The 17,761-nt window shown below is 51.9% G+C and overlaps 2 protein-coding genes across 5 annotated transcripts in view; one reads left to right on the top strand and one right to left on the bottom strand.

The window, feature by feature from the left end:
• Positions 1-3,032, top strand: part of EDA (ectodysplasin A) — a 362,661-nt gene extending 359,629 nt beyond the window's left edge. The window contains exons 7-8 of one of the 4 annotated variants that reach the window (XM_082446036.1): positions 477-607; positions 2,405-3,032. In XM_082446036.1, the coding sequence (XP_082302162.1) occupies positions 477-607; positions 2,405-2,656 (383 nt within the window). In that variant the 3' untranslated portion in view covers positions 2,657-3,032. The remainder of the gene's footprint in view (positions 1-476; positions 608-2,404) is intronic. The other 3 variants (XM_082446037.1, XM_082446038.1, XM_082446039.1) reach the window with 3 other exon arrangements.
• A 25-nt stretch (positions 3,033-3,057) lies between these two features.
• On the bottom strand, positions 3,058-17,047 carry AWAT2 (acyl-CoA wax alcohol acyltransferase 2). The gene is given in 8 exon segments (XM_082446093.1): positions 3,058-7,996; positions 8,215-8,414; positions 8,998-9,172; positions 9,402-9,415; positions 9,417-9,604; positions 9,845-9,915; positions 10,282-10,388; positions 16,149-17,047. Coding segments are annotated over 8 exon segments (999 nt in total). The 5' UTR covers positions 16,238-17,047; the 3' UTR covers positions 3,058-7,841.
• Positions 17,048-17,761: the final 714 nt, after the last annotated feature.

Consider the following 17,761-nt stretch of genomic DNA (forward strand, 5'->3'; position numbering starts at 1 on the left):
TCTTAAGGACAAGGAGAAAACCCATGAACCTATAAGACAGGAGAGGGATTCAGGAGCTATAGCTGGTGAGATGAAATGGAATAATAAGACCTAGCCTGCCCCTCAGTGTCTGGATTTTGCCTGTGCAGGCCCCAGAACAACAAAGAAAATAGGGCAGCGTGCCCGCCCTCTTCTTACCTCCCCCCACCCAGTTCCAGCTAGAAGGTGTTGGTTAAATATCCTTCCAGACAGAGGGGTCAGGAAAGGAGAGAGGAAGAAGGACAGGCAGATCACAGGGGCCTGAGGCAGGCCTAGCTGCCACTTTACAAACAGACCGCTTTCTCTGCTTCCAGATGCTGTTCGTAAAGCTTGGCCTCCTGGGCTATCCAGGTTGTATTGGGATGGGGCTGTGGGGTGTGTACGGCTTGATATTTCTTGTGTTTATTGCCCAGATAGTTCTGACATGTACTGAGTGACTGCCCTTCTCTCATACTGAGATCTTTCAGGTGGAGTGCTCAATGATTGGTCTCGCATCACCATGAATCCCAAGGTGTTTAAGCTACACCCCCGCAGTGGGGAGTTGGAGGTACTGGTGGACGGCACCTACTTCATCTATAGTCAGGTAGAAGTGAGTACGGTCTCAGGCCTAACTCTTCTTATATCCAGAATGCAGATCTCGTGCAGGCCACAGAGGGGCACTGTGGAGCCAGCCCAGACCAGCCAATGGCTAAAGTCCTGCTTTGGGGGGGGCTGGGGGGCAGGGCGCACCGGGAGGGAGTTGAAAAGAGGGAGGATAGAGAGAGGGGGCTGTCTGGGGTTTTTTCCTAGCCAGATACGATTGAAAAACTGAAAAGAGGCCCATCCCACGCCCTGCCATCTGATTCCCTCCTACAGAGCCCCAGGCCCTAGTTTCCCCACTGAGTTGTTTGGTTCTACTGCCAAACTTGAACTCTGCCTTAGTATATTCTTTGAAAGTCAGTTCCAGGGCTGCTGAGAACCCCTTCGCCCCACACTACTGGCTTTATAATGAAGACTGAGAGTGCGCCTCCGGACCTTCTCTCCACCTCAAAAAGATTTCTGTCTTTCCTCTTCTTTCTCCCATTTGTTTCTCTACCTTTCTGCTTCTCTGTCATTCTTGCCTCCTCCCTGCTGTCGTTCTCCCAGCCCTCTTCTCCCTCTGTTTTTGTCCTCGTCCTGGCTCGGGGCCCACTCCCCAGGTCGACCAGTGCCCATCCACTTCCACCCCTGTTGTTTGTCTCCAATGGGGTTGGCTCCTCAGAGCTAGAGGTGGACGAGCCTTGAGGCTGGGGCTTCTGAGGGGCGGGCAGCAAGCAGGTGGATGGACAGAAAGACGCTGAAGCCGGCAGAAGGGTCTCCCAGGAGAGTGGCCAGAGAAGGTGGGTTCACGAGCATTTGCTGAGCTTACTGAGCATCTTGGCACAGCTTGGGGTCCTGACCCAAGAAACTGTATGGCACCTGAATACACTGCAGCCTCCTGAACAGCCTGTGGTGGGAGCAGCCTTCCATAAAGTGATTTAGGGCAACAGATGAGTGTCCCACTCCCCAGGGGTATGATCCCAATGTCCTAAGTGCCATTTGGTGGGGGTGGGGATCAAAGCTTGGGGTGCGGTGTGAAGGATAAGGGTAGTGAAGAAGAGAAAAATTAATCTTCTGGGCCTGGGATAGAACTGGGAGTGGCCTCAAGCCTTGTAGCCCACGCAAACTGGGAAAATGCCCTGGACTTCATGCCACTGAACACAGCTTAGCACTTCCTTCTGGCCGCGAAGTTAGTTTCGCCCTTCCACATTCTTTATCTCATTTGTGACGGATAGCTCTCTGTCCCTCTGCATCTGTTTCCTCAGTCATCAGATGAGAGCGCCAAGGGACACTGGGAGAATCAGTGAGAGAAATTCAGCTGCAGGGGAGCGGGGTGCAAGCAGAGAGAACTGAAGAACTAGCACATTGTTCCTGCGCCCTCTCTGGGGAATCAGTAACTGCTAAGTTTATCTACAAATGGTCCCTGGGGCTGGACATTGGAAATTGTTTCGCCTTCGTTTGTGTCTGTAGCACTGATCCAGCACCTAATGTGTGCCGAGAACTGCGCTTCACGCCAGGGCCAAGGAGGGCAGGGGGTGGGGAGGGGGCGCTGGGGGAGGTAAAGGGGTGAATGAGGCTTGGTTCTGGCTCTCGCAGAGTCTCCAACCCGTGTGCTGTTGAAAGAGGTTTGCTTAACCCCCTGAGCCCAATGGAGGGGAGGCAGGACAGCGAATAAGCCTGTCACCCCGCCCATCCTGTTGGCCGACTAGCGTGCCTTCAAGGGGTGCAGTGGCAGCTCGCGTGAGCAGGTCGCATCTGCTGGTCACCGGGGAGGGCCCACCCTCTCCTTCCTCTCGCCCCCAATCCCTTCTCGTTGCCTCGCCCCCAGGTATACTACATCAACTTCACTGACTTTGCCAGCTATGAGGTGGTGGTGGATGAGAAGCCCTTCCTGCAGTGCACCCGCAGCATCGAGACAGGCAAAACCAACTACAACACTTGTTACACGGCGGGTGTCTGCCTTCTCAAAGCACGGCAGAAGATCGCCGTGAAGATGGTGCACGCCGACATCTCCATCAACATGAGCAAGCACACCACCTTCTTCGGGGCCATCAGGCTGGGCGAGGCCCCTGCATCCTAGATTCCGCCCCCTCCCCAATCCCGTTTTGCCCCTGCCCGCGCTCCTACCCCAGGATAGGGAGCCGGGACTTCCAGAACCTCTAAGTGCTGCTGTGGAGTGAGGTGTGTGGGTGTCGCAGCCGCAGAGAAAAATGCCCCAGTGCTATTTATTCCCCGGTGACTCCAGGATGACAAGGCCTGCTTGACTTTCCAGAGTGACCTAGAGTGAACAGGACATGAAGCAGAACCTTCCTCCTTGGCTCCGTGTTGACTGCTTCTGGCATGACTCTTCAACCTCGAGGTCCCGGGTGTCATTTTGTTGCACTAAAGTGAGGGGCTCAGGCAGCAGGCGAGAATTAGCAAAGGCGCAGCCCAGACTGTGGGGTGAGCCTCTGACCTTGAAGGGCGGGGGCGGGGCGGGAGGGGAGCATTGCAACCTAAGGAGAGGGGCAGGGAGGGAAAGGCAGGTGCTTGTGGCAGAGACCAGGGGAGAAACCTGCCAGATGGTCTTCCCACTCTCGCTGAGCCGCGTGCCAGCAGCTGGCAGGGCTTTGAGGACAGGAGGTTTGCTTTTCCCTGGAGCAATTGCAGGGCATGGCCAGAAACCTGCCTGCATAAGAACCAGAGGCCGTGCTTGGGGCCACATGTCTTTCACTTTGTTTACAGCTGCGCTCCAAGCTCAGAAGACTCCTTGGGTCCCCCCCCCATTGTCCCCTTCCCAATCTGGCGAGAACCCCCGTTTTCTTCCTCCCCAGAGCCTACCTCTGTCTGAGACAGGTGCCTATCCTGGGACCTGTGTTTATGTGAGTCTAGGATACTCTTTAGATTACCTGGGCACAAAGGAAATTTTCCATTTATTAAGCAACACAAATATTCATCTAGTCGAGTCGTGTCTGGGGGCAAAGGGTCGGGCTGGATGACCTCCAGAAGTTCCTTCAAATTCTAATATTAAGGCAGCTGCCAGGCTAGCCTACTAACATTCCCAAACCCTACGCTGACCCTGGGCCTCGGCAAGACAGAGCTTTTCTACCTGACCTAGAAAGGGTAAGAGCTGAGGACAGGACAAGGTTTTCTTCAAGTGTGTTGCAAGCCACGTGGTCATTAGCCCAGGCCTTGTCTGAAAGGACAGCAGCTGATGCCCTACTAACCACATCCCCCTTTCTTCTCTCTGGCTCCGGAAAACCAGAGCACAGCAGAGTCACCATAGATTCCAGGGCTGCTCCCCTGAATCCAGGCTCAGGAGGAGGCAGCGTCTAGGCACGGGGCAGGGCTCTGCTCTCTGGTCAGGCCCAAAGACACCTTCCCCGGCAACCCCAGGCTTCCCATCAAATCATATGACAAGATCATTCAAGGGCCTTATTTCTAAATGCCTGGGCCCAGTCTAGGTGCTGGGTCTAACCCAAAGCTGGCAGGGCCAGTCTTGTAGAATCTGCTCCTCTTACTCCTGAAACAAGTTTCCTTTTGAGGAGAGAGGGAATAAGCTCCTTCAAGCAGCTGAAATCCACCAAGAAAAACAGGTACTCGTTTCTCTGCTGTGCCTTCCCTTTCTAAGCAAATACACTGCTTGACCCTTCAAGGGTCAGGGCAAGAGGGGGTGAGCTACGCCACCATCGTCTGGTTGCTAGTGACAGCCTTGCCACACCAGGTGAGGCAAACCTGAGGCATGTGTTTGGCCCCAGCTCCTATAAAGTGCCTTAGACAGTCCTCAGTTATAGCAGGATCTGATGAGAACCTCTCCTTAAAATTTGTAAAGTGCTTTCTCTCTTATCTCCTTTGATAATATTACCAATCCCATTGTTTAGATGAGGCTCAGAGAGGTTAAGTGCTTTGACCAGCTTAAGTCACAAACCTGGGGCTTTCAACCAGATCTGATTACAAAGCTATTCTGTTCTGCCCCAGCACTGTGTTGAATTTAGAATCTAGAGAGAACCAATAAAAATGGTAATATGGAGCTCAAATCCTTGAGGGACCTAGGGAGAAACCCAAAGAGGCTAGTTTTCATTCCTTGATGGTAACGCCTCTTCTCTTGGCTGCCAGGGGCTCTGGGGCAAAAGAGTAGGCAGTTTCTTTGGAAAACACCCATCAGCCTTAGAGCTCTTGTGTTCAGAAGAATCATCTTGGTACCATGTCCAAGCAGCAGGCCTCCAGTACCCACAGGATGGATGCCCCTCATGTTCTTTCATCCACCCAATAGACCAACCAACCATTGTGTATGGAGCCCCAACTGTGGACAAGGACCTCCTCTGGTTACCCTTCAGACAGGTTATAGGAACTAGCCACTTCCTGCCACTACTAAGTGACTCCTTATCTCTTTCTGCCATACCACAAAGACCTCTGTATGACCAGGATCTCTCAGGGATGCAGGGAAGACCCGAGAGACGTCTGGTTCTAAAGCCAGAAGAGTGTGAGATGAAGGAAGGAAAAGGCTTCTTAATTGTTCCCCTAAAGGACATTCTGACATCCACCCTATTCTCCAGATATGGAGGGGATAAGAGGGAAATAGGATTCGCACAGGACTCCTTTATTCATTGCGACCCCTCAAAAGGAACCCTGGAGGGAGAGGGGTGATGAGGGAAGCAAGAAGTAGCCCTGTTGCTGCAAAGTTATTGAAGCAGTTTACTCTTAAGAGAATGTGGAACTAGATTCACACCTTGGAATTATGCCGATGTGGCTTTTCCAGAAGGCCAAAGCTAGCATAGAGAATGGGATGAGGACATTTGTGAGCAAGTGGATGACAGAGGTTTGAAGGAGAATTGCATGGCGGGGGCTTTGCCAGCTGCTTCGGCTTCAACAGCCAAAGCTGACACAAAAGGCAGCTATTGAGGGCTGCTCAGCTACTGGTTCCTCGGAAAATGTTGTCTTTGCCTTATTTCCCCCTTCATCCACCCTGAGCCAAATTTCTTTTGATGAGCAGTAAAGGGATAGGAACCCTGGAGGTGAACAAAGACTTTGAGCCACGTGTGAGTATGTGTGTTTTATGTAACTTGTGGTGGATGCAAATAGATTCAGAGAAACTGAGAGATTGAGAGGCCCTTAGAGGGAATCTAGCCCAACCTACGTTCTACCCCATGTTACTCATGTGGAAACTGAGGCCCAGAGACGGAAGGCGACCTGCCCGAGGTGAAGGAGCCCCAACCTCCAGACTCAGCAGGGTGAGGGGGGAACAGTCCATGTCCCACACAGCCCCCTTATTTCTACCACCCCCAGACTCGAGGCTGGAAGTTCTTGGCCCCCATCAGGAGCCTGGCCAGGCAGGGAAAGCATAGCCACAGCCTTGGTCAGAGTGCTTCCTTCCCCAGGGCACTCTCCCAGCTTCTGCCTCTGGATGGAAGGCTCCAGATGGGCCCAACACCACGGAGTCCTGAGGCCACCCAGGTGCTGCCTCAGGCCCTGTCCCTGCCTGTAGGCTTCCCTAGGCCATGTGAGCACAAAGAAGGAACTGGATTTTTTTTTTTTTTGGTAATCCTTTTCAGGGCTCTCTCCAAGTGGAGTTGGGGTATGTCATTTCTTTAGTCAAAAAGCTTCCAGCTGGGGTGGGGGGTGGGCTTTGTGGTGAGGATGGCCTGAAGCAGGCCCAGTGCTGCTTTGGGGGTCAGCATTCAGTGTGAGATACTGTGTATATAAACTATACATAATGTATATAAACTGGGATGTAAGTTTGTGTAAATTAATGGTTTATTCTTTGCAAATAAAGCTTTTTCCCCTTGTTCTTAAGATCGGCTTAAGCACTTCCTACCTGCTAGATGCTTCTTTTTTTTTGCTGTTGTTGTTCTAGTGGTGGTGCTGGCGGTTGGCCGTGCCCTGTGGCTTGGGGGAATCTTAGTTCCCCGACCAGGATTGAACCTGTGCCCTCAGCAGGGAAAGCCCAGAATCCTAACCACTGGACCGCGAGGGAATTCCCACTAGGTGTTTCTTTGACACCACACATGAGCTTGGGGAAGGACCGAGGCACCCATTTCAGAAGGGGCAGCAGGAGGAAGGTGGTCTGAATTTCCTGTCAGAACATCCCACATCCTCTCTGTGCCCCAGCTCACACGCACCCATCCCCATCACCTAGGTCTTTTCCTGTAACAGCATGTCTGATTGATAGGCTAGAGGTCCTGCAAAAAGGAACATTGTCCTGAGGCAAAGACACAGCAGGGAGTCACCCTCAGCTTGAGACCGTAGCATCTATAACATTCTTCAGGCCTCAGCCCAAAACAGCTTTGGTAGATCCAGCCTCCAGCTCCCCATGATGTATCGTCCCATTTTGCAGATGAGGGGACCAACATTAAAGAGTTTAAGTAGCTCCCCCAAGGTCACCCAACTAGAAAGGTTACTTAAACTTTCAAACAACTGTTGACAAGATCGTACACTGTAAACTTTCTTTTTTAAAAAATAGATTAGGGATTTCCTTGGCAGTCCAGTGGTTAATTCTCCACGTTTCCAACTCAGGGGGCGCGGGTTCAATCCCTGGTTGGGGAACTAAGATCCCATATGCTGCGCGGCCAAAAAATAAAATAAAAAGACAAACTTTAAAAAATAAAAATAGATTAGAATGATTTTTTAATTGGATGAACTTTCTTTTAAACATTGAGATGCCATGAAATTTAGGGCATTGCTTGCTCAGGGACAGGAAGTGGGCAAAATGGTTGGAGGAGAATAATTTTGTGTAGCTCTCCAGTTTACAAAGTTCAATCACATTCGATATCATCATCCCACCAGCCTTTGAGGTAAGCAGGGGAGGGACTATTTGTCCCATTTTACAGATGAGGAAACAGGCTCAGAGAAGACTGATCCAAGTCACAGGGCATGAAGGTGGAGGGGCCTAAACTCAAAGCCTACTGGATCTCAAGGCCGCCAGTCCTGGAGGAGCCTTGATGCCAGAAGATGGGGCTGCTTAAGAGCTGGAGAAGACGAGACAAGTGCAGGGATACTAGGCCCTCAGAACAGGCTGGGTGGGGCACAGGCAGTATCAGAAGGTGGGCTTTTTGTTCTGTGCCTTGTTTTCCTCAGTGCTGATGCTGAGTGGGCATGTGTGAGGGAGCTTTCAGGACCCCTCTCCCCTAGGGCCTTCCCTGGCTTTGGGGCCGTCTCCTTGTAACCTCGAGGAAAAGGCAGAGAAGAGCTAGCAGGAGAGAAATGAAGGAGGAAGAGGGATCCAGAAAACAGCCAAACAGGCACCCACACACACGCACCTGTCACAGGGAGACCTCGGGGGATGTCTGTCAAGTTAGCACCAGCTCCTGGGTCTCTGAGAAGCCAAACTTGGTCTTGTGCTGGCCAAACAGTTTGTGCAGGGCATCGATATAGACCACGTGGTATTTTGCCACCGTCTCCTTGCTCGGGTCCTCAATCTTGGGCAGTGGTAGAGGCTTCCCGACTGCTAGGGGAGATGGAGAAGGGAAAGGGAAAGCATCAGAATGGCTCACTCCTCAGAATAGGCCTCAGCCCTCAAGCCCGGGTTCTCCCCACGCTTCCCCCACCCCTGCGCTCATCCTGGCCAGCCTCCCTGCCTCTGGACACGGCCAGAGCCAAGGTCCAGCCTTGGAACTGGATCCTGTGTCCCAGATGAGGCTGCCAGCAGAAGGGCCAACTCACCAATGGTGGTTACAGGCCGAGCGTAGGGCAGAAGGCCCCAGGAGTTCTCAATGAAGCCGTGCCCGTAGAAAGCACAAGGGTAGATGTGTACCATACTCTGGAACCACTTTTGGAAGCGACTAACGAAGCCCCCAGGAGTGAAGATCTGCTGATTGTAGAGTTCTGTCTCCCCAAAGGCGTAGGCAGGGATTAGAGCCACCCTGCAGAGGAAAAGCATGTTCTCTGATGGCCAGAAAGCTAGGGACCCTGCTGAAAGCCAGACACGCTGACCACCAGTGGTCCCTGGGTTTCGCTGTAAGCTCTTCAGCCCCTAACCCAGCTGGGCCCAGGTCCAGGCTAAGTGGGAGGGCCTCGTGGTCTACCCCAAGCTTTCTCTGGGGGCAAAGTAGCAGCAAGCTAAGGGAAGCGAGTCCCAGACCCTCCTGTAAACCCACAAGGTCTGAAACACTGGAAGTTAAGACCCAAGGGCCATTTCTTTTCGGTTTCTTCCCTTTGGCCCACACGGTAATTTTGGCCTTCTCTGAGATAGGGTTGCAGTCAGTCACCTTTCACAAAGGGACTGGCCCAGATGAGATGCTAGTCTGAGGCAGATCAGGTTCCGGGTTGGCCTGCTGGCCTTTCTTCAGAGGCAGAAATGCGTCTAGAACCTGACCCAGGCTCTACTCCACCACAGCAGCGGCTTTCCCCCTCCCTCTTTATATATCATTTCCTCAAAACCTCTTCCTCCTTCCCCACTGGGCTTTTGGAACCCCTCTCCCCAGTCTGGACCAGAAGTGTCCTTACCCATGCCGAAGGGCCGTACATACAAAGCCGGTGCAGTTCTTCAAGACCAAGGTGGTAGATCCTGGCAGGCTGTATCTGCACTCAGCTAGGCCACTGACCCCCACGATCAGCATGTTGCCTGTGCCTCTACGGGTAAGCAAGAAGTCCATGGAGGACTGGCTCACAGAGCAGGGCCCTGGTGGGCAGAAAAAAGCAAAAGATCATTGGTGATCTCCCTAACCTCCTAACTTTCCTCCCTACCTCTTCAAAGGAGGGGAGAGCCTCACATAAGGCAGCTGAACCTATGGTAGCTTTTCAGACCAGAGGGGATCACAGAATTGGCCTTGTTCTCACCCATTCACCCAACACCTCTTTCTCGGGGAGCCATTTATTTATTTGGCTTTACATCCTAGGAGCCAACTCACCTGTAGACATGACATTCTCTGAGGAAAGGCACCCAGAAAAAGGCCCCCAGGGTGAGGCTAGAAGGAATGATGCCAGGAAAGATCTTGGAGAAGCCTGACTTCTCTGTGGCAAAGTGGCCAAAGCATGAGTGGGACATGAACCCATGAGGATGGCAGGCGAGGATGTAGTTGAGGCTGGGGGAGAGATCGTGAGTCTTCAAAAGCTGCAGAGGAACGTGGAGTCAAGAGGGGTATAGCCAGAGAAGAAGACGCCTCTTCTGGCCAGAGACCTAGAAAGGAAAGGGCTGTCGTGTCTGGCTGGCCGTGCAGGTAGGGTAACACACAGCTCCGGGGAGCGTCATCCACATGGGCCTCGATGTGAATGATGCCCCACCCTGACCCAGCCGCTGCCCCTGGAGTCGGGGCTGGGCCTGGGGCCCAAGTGGAGATCTGCGGCTCCTCACCTTGAGTGGGAAGTAATCACAGTACTGTTTCCACAGGCACCAGTGCCTTACGCAGGTAAACCGGCAGCCACCTGAGAACAGAGCCGGTGTAGCTGAGCTTGGGCCACCTCCACTGTCTTCTTCAGAGCCCTTTAAGGCCTGCCTCAGGGTGCCCTCACCCCCTACTGTTTCCTGCCCTCTTAAGTAACACCCAGGCTGGGAATGAACATCTGGGCCAGTTTAGGACAGGCCTAGCTCTCTGCTGTACTAGCCGCCCCTCCCCTAGCCTACTCCAGCTCCTATCTGGGCCTCACTGGCACCTTGAAAAGACCCCCTTCCCTCACCTTCTCCAGCCCAGACAAGGTCAGGCTGAAGGGAGGCGCGGAATTGGCCACAGTATAAGAGGAGAAAGAAAGGGCGTGTGGTGGGTGGCAACGCAGCCCTCGCAGGGCCCTCACCTCGCTCAGGGGTCCTCCAGTCAAAAGCCAGCCAGGTGAGCATGAGCACAGAGACAGGCCAGTATGGCATGAACACTACCAGGTAGAGGTTGACAAGGATCACAGCGCTTGGAGGAAGCCCAGGCCAGAGTCAATGAACTGTGAACAGTCCCTCACACTTGCCCGCCCTCTGGGGCTCTGTCCACCCCAAGGTCACACACACCGTCAGCCGGGCTCACGCGACACTCTTACCTCCTCACCCAGCACATGGCCTGTGTGCCTGTGGCACCAGCATCCCCGCTCTGGCCTTGGGAACCTGTTTTAGGTCTAGAAGGCAAGGTGTTTTCCTCCCCCACTTTGCTCCATGCAGTTAGCCCTCTCCCCCCAGGACCTGCTCCAGCACCACTCTGGGCTGCATTCAGTGACAGGGAGCCAGCGGTGGGTCACGCTGATTTGGCCACCAGAGGTTGGGAGTCCTGGAAAGACAGAGCCAGGAATAGTCTTCCTCCAACTCACATTCCCCTCTCCACATCTCTGCGAGGCATCAGTGGAGGGAATACCAGAGAAAGAGGATACCCAACTTCAGCCAGGTTTGGAGCACAAGAGTTGGTAAACAAGAAACAAAGGGGAACCCACGCTGGGCTAGAATAAGGTATGGACCATGTTAAGCTCCAAAAAGACAGGAACAATGTAGGTTAGAGTAGTTAGGACAGACTTCATGGAGATGAGTCACAGGGAGCCATGCTCAGGATTCTTACTGGACTCAGTTTTTAAAACAGCTGTGAATGACTGTGTGAGAGAAAGTGGGTCAAAAGAAAGTTTAGAAAAGACAGAAAATACTCCTAATTGAATGTGGCAGAATAAACACACGTTTTTATCGTGACTCCTTGCTGGAGCCTCATGAAAATTACCACAAGGATGTTTTAAAAGATAGAGATTCTGCAAGGAAAAAGAGAATCAGAGAGACGCCAACAGTGGGTGAGAGCTATCAGCAAAATGTTTGCGTGCTGGACAGTGGACGGAAGAGGGATTAACTGAGAACCAGAAAGTTGAAATGTAGTTACCTGCAAGGGGTATGCCCACAAGAGCAAGCCTGTTTCCGCTGGAGAATCTAGGAAAGACTCAGATTTGGAACCACCAGGTGTCACAAAAAGCAGATGTGGGGCACAGGGCTTGATTGAAAGTTTATCAAAGAAGTAGTTAAAACCCCAGACCCCTTTCCCTCTGCTACACAGCTGGGCGATGGGAGGATAAAAATGAACCAAAAAGACACTAGACTCAGATACTTACACTGGACACAGCTAAGATATTCTATATGCAGCCAAATTATTAATCAAGTATGAAGGGAGAATAAAGACAATCTCAGACATATAGTCTCAGAGAGTTTGTCCCCCATGTTCCTTTCTCAGGAAACGACTGGAGGATGTGCTCACCAAAATGAGGGAGTAAAGCAAGACAGGATGGCATGGGATTCAGGTAAAGAAATCCAACAAAGGAAGGAAGTGAGCAGGGCCAGGACTAAGGTGAGGAGAGCAAGGCGCCTAGGGCACAAAATTCAAGGAGACATTCACTCTCAGAGTCAGGCAAGTACTGATCCAACACTTGTACAACCCTGAGAATGAATATCTTCTTAGATTGTACACCCAAGGTGCCTCACGGGCGCTGGAGGTGACAGCGGTGCATGAGACCGGACTGTAACAGGAGGATGCTGGGCTCCAGCAACGAGGTCCTCAATGAAATTAAAAAAACAGTGGGGGTGCAGGAGACGAGACTTCTAGATTCCTGATGTGTTTGTGGAGAGTTAGGGGATGAATTAGTGATAACTGATAGATATCTAAGAGATAACTAAAGAAATTTAAAATGAAGCAATTATCCCAATCAAAAAATGTACAGAAGACCTAAATAGACGTTTCTCCAAAGAAGACATACAGATGGCCAAAAAGCATATGAAAAGATGCTCAAGTCCGCTAATTATTATAAATCAAAACTACAATGAGGTATCACCTCCCACCACTCAGAAGGGCCATCATCAAAGTATATACAAAAAATAAATGCTGGAGAGGGTGTTGAGAAAACGAACCCCCCTACACTGCTGGCGGGAAAGTAAATTCGTACAACCACTATGTACCAATTTACAGTACAGAGACTGTACAGTACAGTACATAGGACAGTACGGAGAACAGTATGGAGACTCTTTAAAAAACTAAAATAGAACTGCCATATGATCCAGCAATCCTACTCCTGGGCATATATGCAGAGAAAAACATGGTCTGAAAGGATACATGCACCCCAATGTTCATTGCAGCTCTATTTACAATAGCCAAGACATGGAAGCAACCTAAATGTCCATCAACAGAGGAATGGATAAAGAAGATGTAGTACATATGTACAATGGAATATTACTCAGCCATAAAAAGGAACGAAATTGGGACTTGACTTTTTCAAGAAATAAAGGGACGCATGGGTCTAGTCCACGTTTCTTTTAGGTTTTGCTTGAACCCAGACAGAGTTGGGGACATCTTGGGAGGCAGTGTGGCCTCAGGTGGGGTGCCCTGTGGTGACACAAATCCTGGATCTGCCCCTTAGCATAAGTGTGACCACAGACAAACAGCTGAGCTTCACCAGCCAAGTGGGGATTACAACACCAGCTTCCACCTTATCTTTCTCGCAGACTACGTGTGAGCGTCTTCTCTCAAGGCCATTAGGGTCCAAATGGATACGATTCCATTGCAGACTCATAGGGTGAAGAGCTGGGAAGGCTCTGAGGGACAAACCCTGGAACTGTCACCTCCTGGGAGCCCAGCGCTCTTCTGCCTGCTCCAGGCTACCTCTTCATACAGCCCAAAGTCAAGCTCTAATGAAGAGGCCTCTGGGACACTTCTCCGTCCTCACCCGCTTTTCAGCCACTCTCCTCCTTCTCTGCTCCATCTGCCCCTCCTCCAACTCACACATACACCTGAACCCTCAGTCTCGCCTCCCCTCTTTCTCTCTCCCACATCTTCTGATCATCAAGTCCTTCTAATTCTTCTCCAATTTCTTGAATCTCTGCTCTTCTCCCCTTCACAATTACTTCTGAGCTGGCTGAAATCACCACAATCTCTGACCTGAACTAGAGCGACAGCCTCGTCCTATAATCAGTTTGCTACCCAGAACTAACTGTAGTGATCTCTCAAAAACACCAATCTGATGCCGTTGCCCTGTGCCCAACCCAGTCATGGCTCCACATGGAAAAAGTCCAAACACTTTTCCATGGTTGACAATGCCCTACACAATCTGTCCCCTGCCTCTTTTGCCAGTCTCTTCTGTCTTCTCTCTCATTCATTCATTCATTCACTCACTATGTATTGAGCGTCGGTTCTGTGCCTCTTACCCCCTCATCCCACTTAACCACTGGCTACTTCTTGAATGCTTTACGCCCTCCCCTCATCCCAGCCTTGCTAGCTGTTGCCCAGTCTCTGCCCTGAACACTCTTCCTTCTTCATTTATTTCTTATTTGTCCTCTAAGAGTCAACTCAAATTTAATAGAAAAATAGACAAAGGTCATGAATGGGCCCTTAACAGAAAAAGAAATACTAATTGCTGCTAAATACATGAAAAGATCTCAACCTCATAATTAACGAAGTTCAGAATAAGGCTCGTTGTTGTTTACGCCTGTCATTCTGGTGGTGGCAGAAAGGAGTGTGCATGGGGCCTTTGTTCCCTTTCCTGCCAACTTGGTGGTCATCTCTGAAGCCACATTTTGCAGCATCACAGTTTGGCGGGGCCTCCATCAGCCTGAACACTTGTGTCCACAGAGAGCAGAGACTCTCACCAACCTGTGTTGGATGTTTAACATGAACAAGAAATAAGCATTTGTTGAGTTTAGCCGCTGAGATCTCCACGTTACTCGGTTACCACAGCATACATGGGCCAGCCCAATTAATACACTCTCACACGCCCTTTTTACAAATGAAGAAAGCAAGACTCAGAGAAAATCAATAACCTGCTAAAGGAACACAGATAGTAAGGAGTACAGCTGGGATTTGAACACAGGCAGTCTGGCTCAAAGACTGTGTTTTTAACGTCCATGTTTTTCTGCCCTTTGGCTATATGTGTATGTGCGTGCAAAAGCATGCATGTGGTGAAATATAGATATTTTTATACCCATAATCTCTGGCTACATACACACAAACTATTAAGAGTGGTTACCTCTGAGGAGCAACATTCTGGACAAGACTGAGGAAGAGGAACTACCAGCCTAAAGGCTCCAGCCCCCGACGTGGGCCTGGCCTGGGCTGGCCGTCCATAATGGTCATACTTCTCCCTCAATGCAGTGTCAGCTCCTAGGCCTTGGGGACCCTGCTCTCTCATGGGAACATGGTGGCAGCGAGGGGAGGCGGTGGTAATGAGGCAAGTCTGTGGAGACAGGACAAGAGTTCAAGAAAGGGGACTCAGCTCTCACTGAGGAGAGGGCCCCAAGGCCTGGGCTGCATGGAGGGAGAGAGCAGAGGCCCGGCTGGGGCCCTGGTCCTCAGCAAGAGGCCATTCGGAGCTGACCTTTTTCCCCTTTCAGTCGAGAATGTTTATATACGCAGAAGGCCTGGCTTCCTCCTTCCTCTCTGGCCTAACATGTACTCTAGGGCCACGTCCACACCCAGCCTCCCAGTCAGCAGTAAGTAAGGAGATGCAGGAGCTAGGGACAGGAGCTCATAGGCCAGAATCAGGTCCTTGTGGATTCAGCTCCCAGGCCAGCTCCTCCACGTGCTAGCTGTGCAATCTTGGATGGCCCACTTGTACTGCATGTACCTCAATTTCCTCATCTGCACAATGGAGATGATTAGGCATATCAGGTGCTTAGAAGAGTGTCTGGCATGAAAAAAAAAAGTGCAATAGATGTTAGCTAATACTATATGAGTGCAAGCTATCATTATGTGTGTGTGTAGCTATTAGTGTGTATTATTATGCATAATAATAGCTTCTACCTCATAAGGTTGGCAGGAGGCTAAAATGAAACCATAGGTATGCAAATGCCTGGCACAAAGTAAGTAGCTGGTACATATGGATTCTTTTCTCCTGGTCGCTTCCAGCTCTGATTGCCCATAATTCCTAGGTTAACTCTGCTCTTTTTAGCATTTGGGCATCCTGATACCCACCCCAGGCAGGCATCTGAGCCCCCCAATCCCTGTTCTCCAGCCCACTCTCCCTATTGACTAGCAAGTCCCAGGCTCCCAGGGCCCACCTGTATTCTTCCTTCCCAGATATCTTCCAAGGTCATTTAGGTCATGACCCTGCCTCCAGACAAGTACTCACCTAAACCACTTAAAAAATGAGCATTTTGTTCCAGGCACCCCCCCCCCATAGGGATGGTTTGCTTCAGCACCTACAGTACCATAGCCAGCACCTAAGGAACTTTCACAAAGTATTTGTGGTGTGGATAGAAGGGGGAAATGGATGGATAAATGGATGAATTCTTTTGGACAAGAGGTTTTCAGAGCTCCCTCTGCCACCAGGACAACTGTCTCACACCGATGGTCTGCTCACGTCCCCAAGGTTGCAGCTAAGCCCATTTCCTTGGCAGGCCTCAGCGGAACTGCTCCCCATCTTCCCCAGACATGCCCTCCAGGCCCCACTGACGATCCGGGAGGGCTCACTACACACACCGGCCACAGGGCTGGCTCACACACACGTGCACACACGTTCCTGCACAGGGAGGCACCCATACCCACGTGCGCACTCACAGATTCCACGCGGACCATGCCCAAGCGCGTCAGGCTAGAGGCCTGGGTGGCCCACTGTCCTGCTTTGCCTGAGATAACCCAGATTTCAGCATCGAGAGTCCCGCTAAACCCTATAGGCCCTCAGTCTCAGGCAAACCAGGACTTTTGGTCACCCTGCCAAAGGCCAAAGACTCACCGATAGCCAAGGCGCTGAGGGCCCACTGGAAAAGAGCAAAGACCTCCAGGGTGGTCTTGAGGTCCTTCTTGGAGAGCAGGAGCATTATGGCCAGGGTGCCGGTGGCTCCCGGTAAGTGCAGTTGGGCGGGCCAGCCCCACCTGCTCAGGGGCTGGTGCGGTTTGCTCCCTTTGTGCTTTCTTCTTCAGCCCCTGCCTAGTCTCCACCCCCTGCCTAGTCTCCACCCCCTAACCTGCCCTCCCCCACCACAGGACCACAGGACTACACGCTGCGTCTGCTTGTCCAGTTCCTTCCAGCCATCTACCCACCTGCACTTTACCCACTTGGGCATGGCCCGGGCTGTGATTGTGACACCCTCTTGCACACTTGTGCAGAGAAGTGTAGATGGAGCTCTGGTGTGGGAAGTGAGTGGAGGCGAGGGTGGGGCTGCTAAGAGGCCTCCAGAGCCAGTGTGGATGGGGGGAGATGGGGCAGGGAGGAGCCCAGGGCACACATGGCACCGTGAGCCTACATTTCGGTTTATGAGGCCCAGCTGTCTATGGTCTTTCGGTGACAACGTGATTGGGGAGGAGGAGGTCGCAGGTGGGGTGTGCCTGGCAGGTGCGGAGGAGCAGAAGCCTGGAGCTGAGTGAGTGAGAGGGGCTGAGGTGATGAAGTCAGAGAGCTTGGCAGGGCCAGAGGGTGTAAGGCCTTGGCCTTCTCCTCTGACTGAGATGGGGAGTCAGTGTGGGGTTTTGAGCAGAAAAAAGGAAAGGATTGCTTTCCGGTTTTAAAGGGCCAGGGAAGAAGAAGGAGCCTTTTGAGGGAGTATATGGCAATAATGCATGCAGACATGACGGTGGCTCAGGGCAGACTGGCGGGAGTCAGGGTGGCGGGAAACGGTTGGATTCTGGGTGTCTCCTCTGATGCAGAGGCCCCACGTAAGCACTGTCCTCTCTGAGGCTCAGAAGCCTCTACAGGGGAGCCACGCTGGTGAGCGGCCACCGTGCGCGCCGCCTTGGCCTGCAACCCTTCCCTGCTTTCAGTTTCGTCCCATCCAGTCCTTCAGGAAATGTGTGGAGGGTGTTGAATGGTGGTGAAGGGGCTGCTGGGAAGGGAGGCTGAAAAGGGCGACGGAGACAATCTCCGAGTCAGGACACAGGGATGAGGAGTTCGGGCTTAACCCTGGGGGCCCGGACGAGGTGCCACCAGCTTCTGACCAGGGATGGTGACTTGTGCCAAATGCCACAGAGGGACGACCGTCAGGCCCAGGGTGATGGTCAGGCCCCAGGGACCTAGTTGCCCCCATGATAGACACACAGGCCCATCCCCCTCCTCCTCTCTAACACCTACTCGCAGGCCCAGTTCTGCAGCCACATAATGTAAGTGGATAGGCTCATGGGGACTTACCCCAGCGCTGCAAGGCCTGCTGGCCCAGACCTCTCACCCCGCTAGACTGACTTCATTGTTTGGGGTAAGGGCAGCCCGCTCCTTAGCCAGCCTCCTGTTGGGGAAACTGAGACTATCCCCCATCGGGGAACAAAGCTCCATAAACATTGAACACAGGCGAGAAGCAAGGGACAGAAACAGCTATGGCAGGTAAGAAACAGTCCGCCCTAGGAGTTTAGGA

Source organism: Balaenoptera physalus (genome assembly GCF_965194825.1).
Source record: "Balaenoptera physalus genome assembly, chromosome: X".
Lineage (NCBI taxonomy): Eukaryota > Metazoa > Chordata > Mammalia > Artiodactyla > Balaenopteridae > Balaenoptera > Balaenoptera physalus.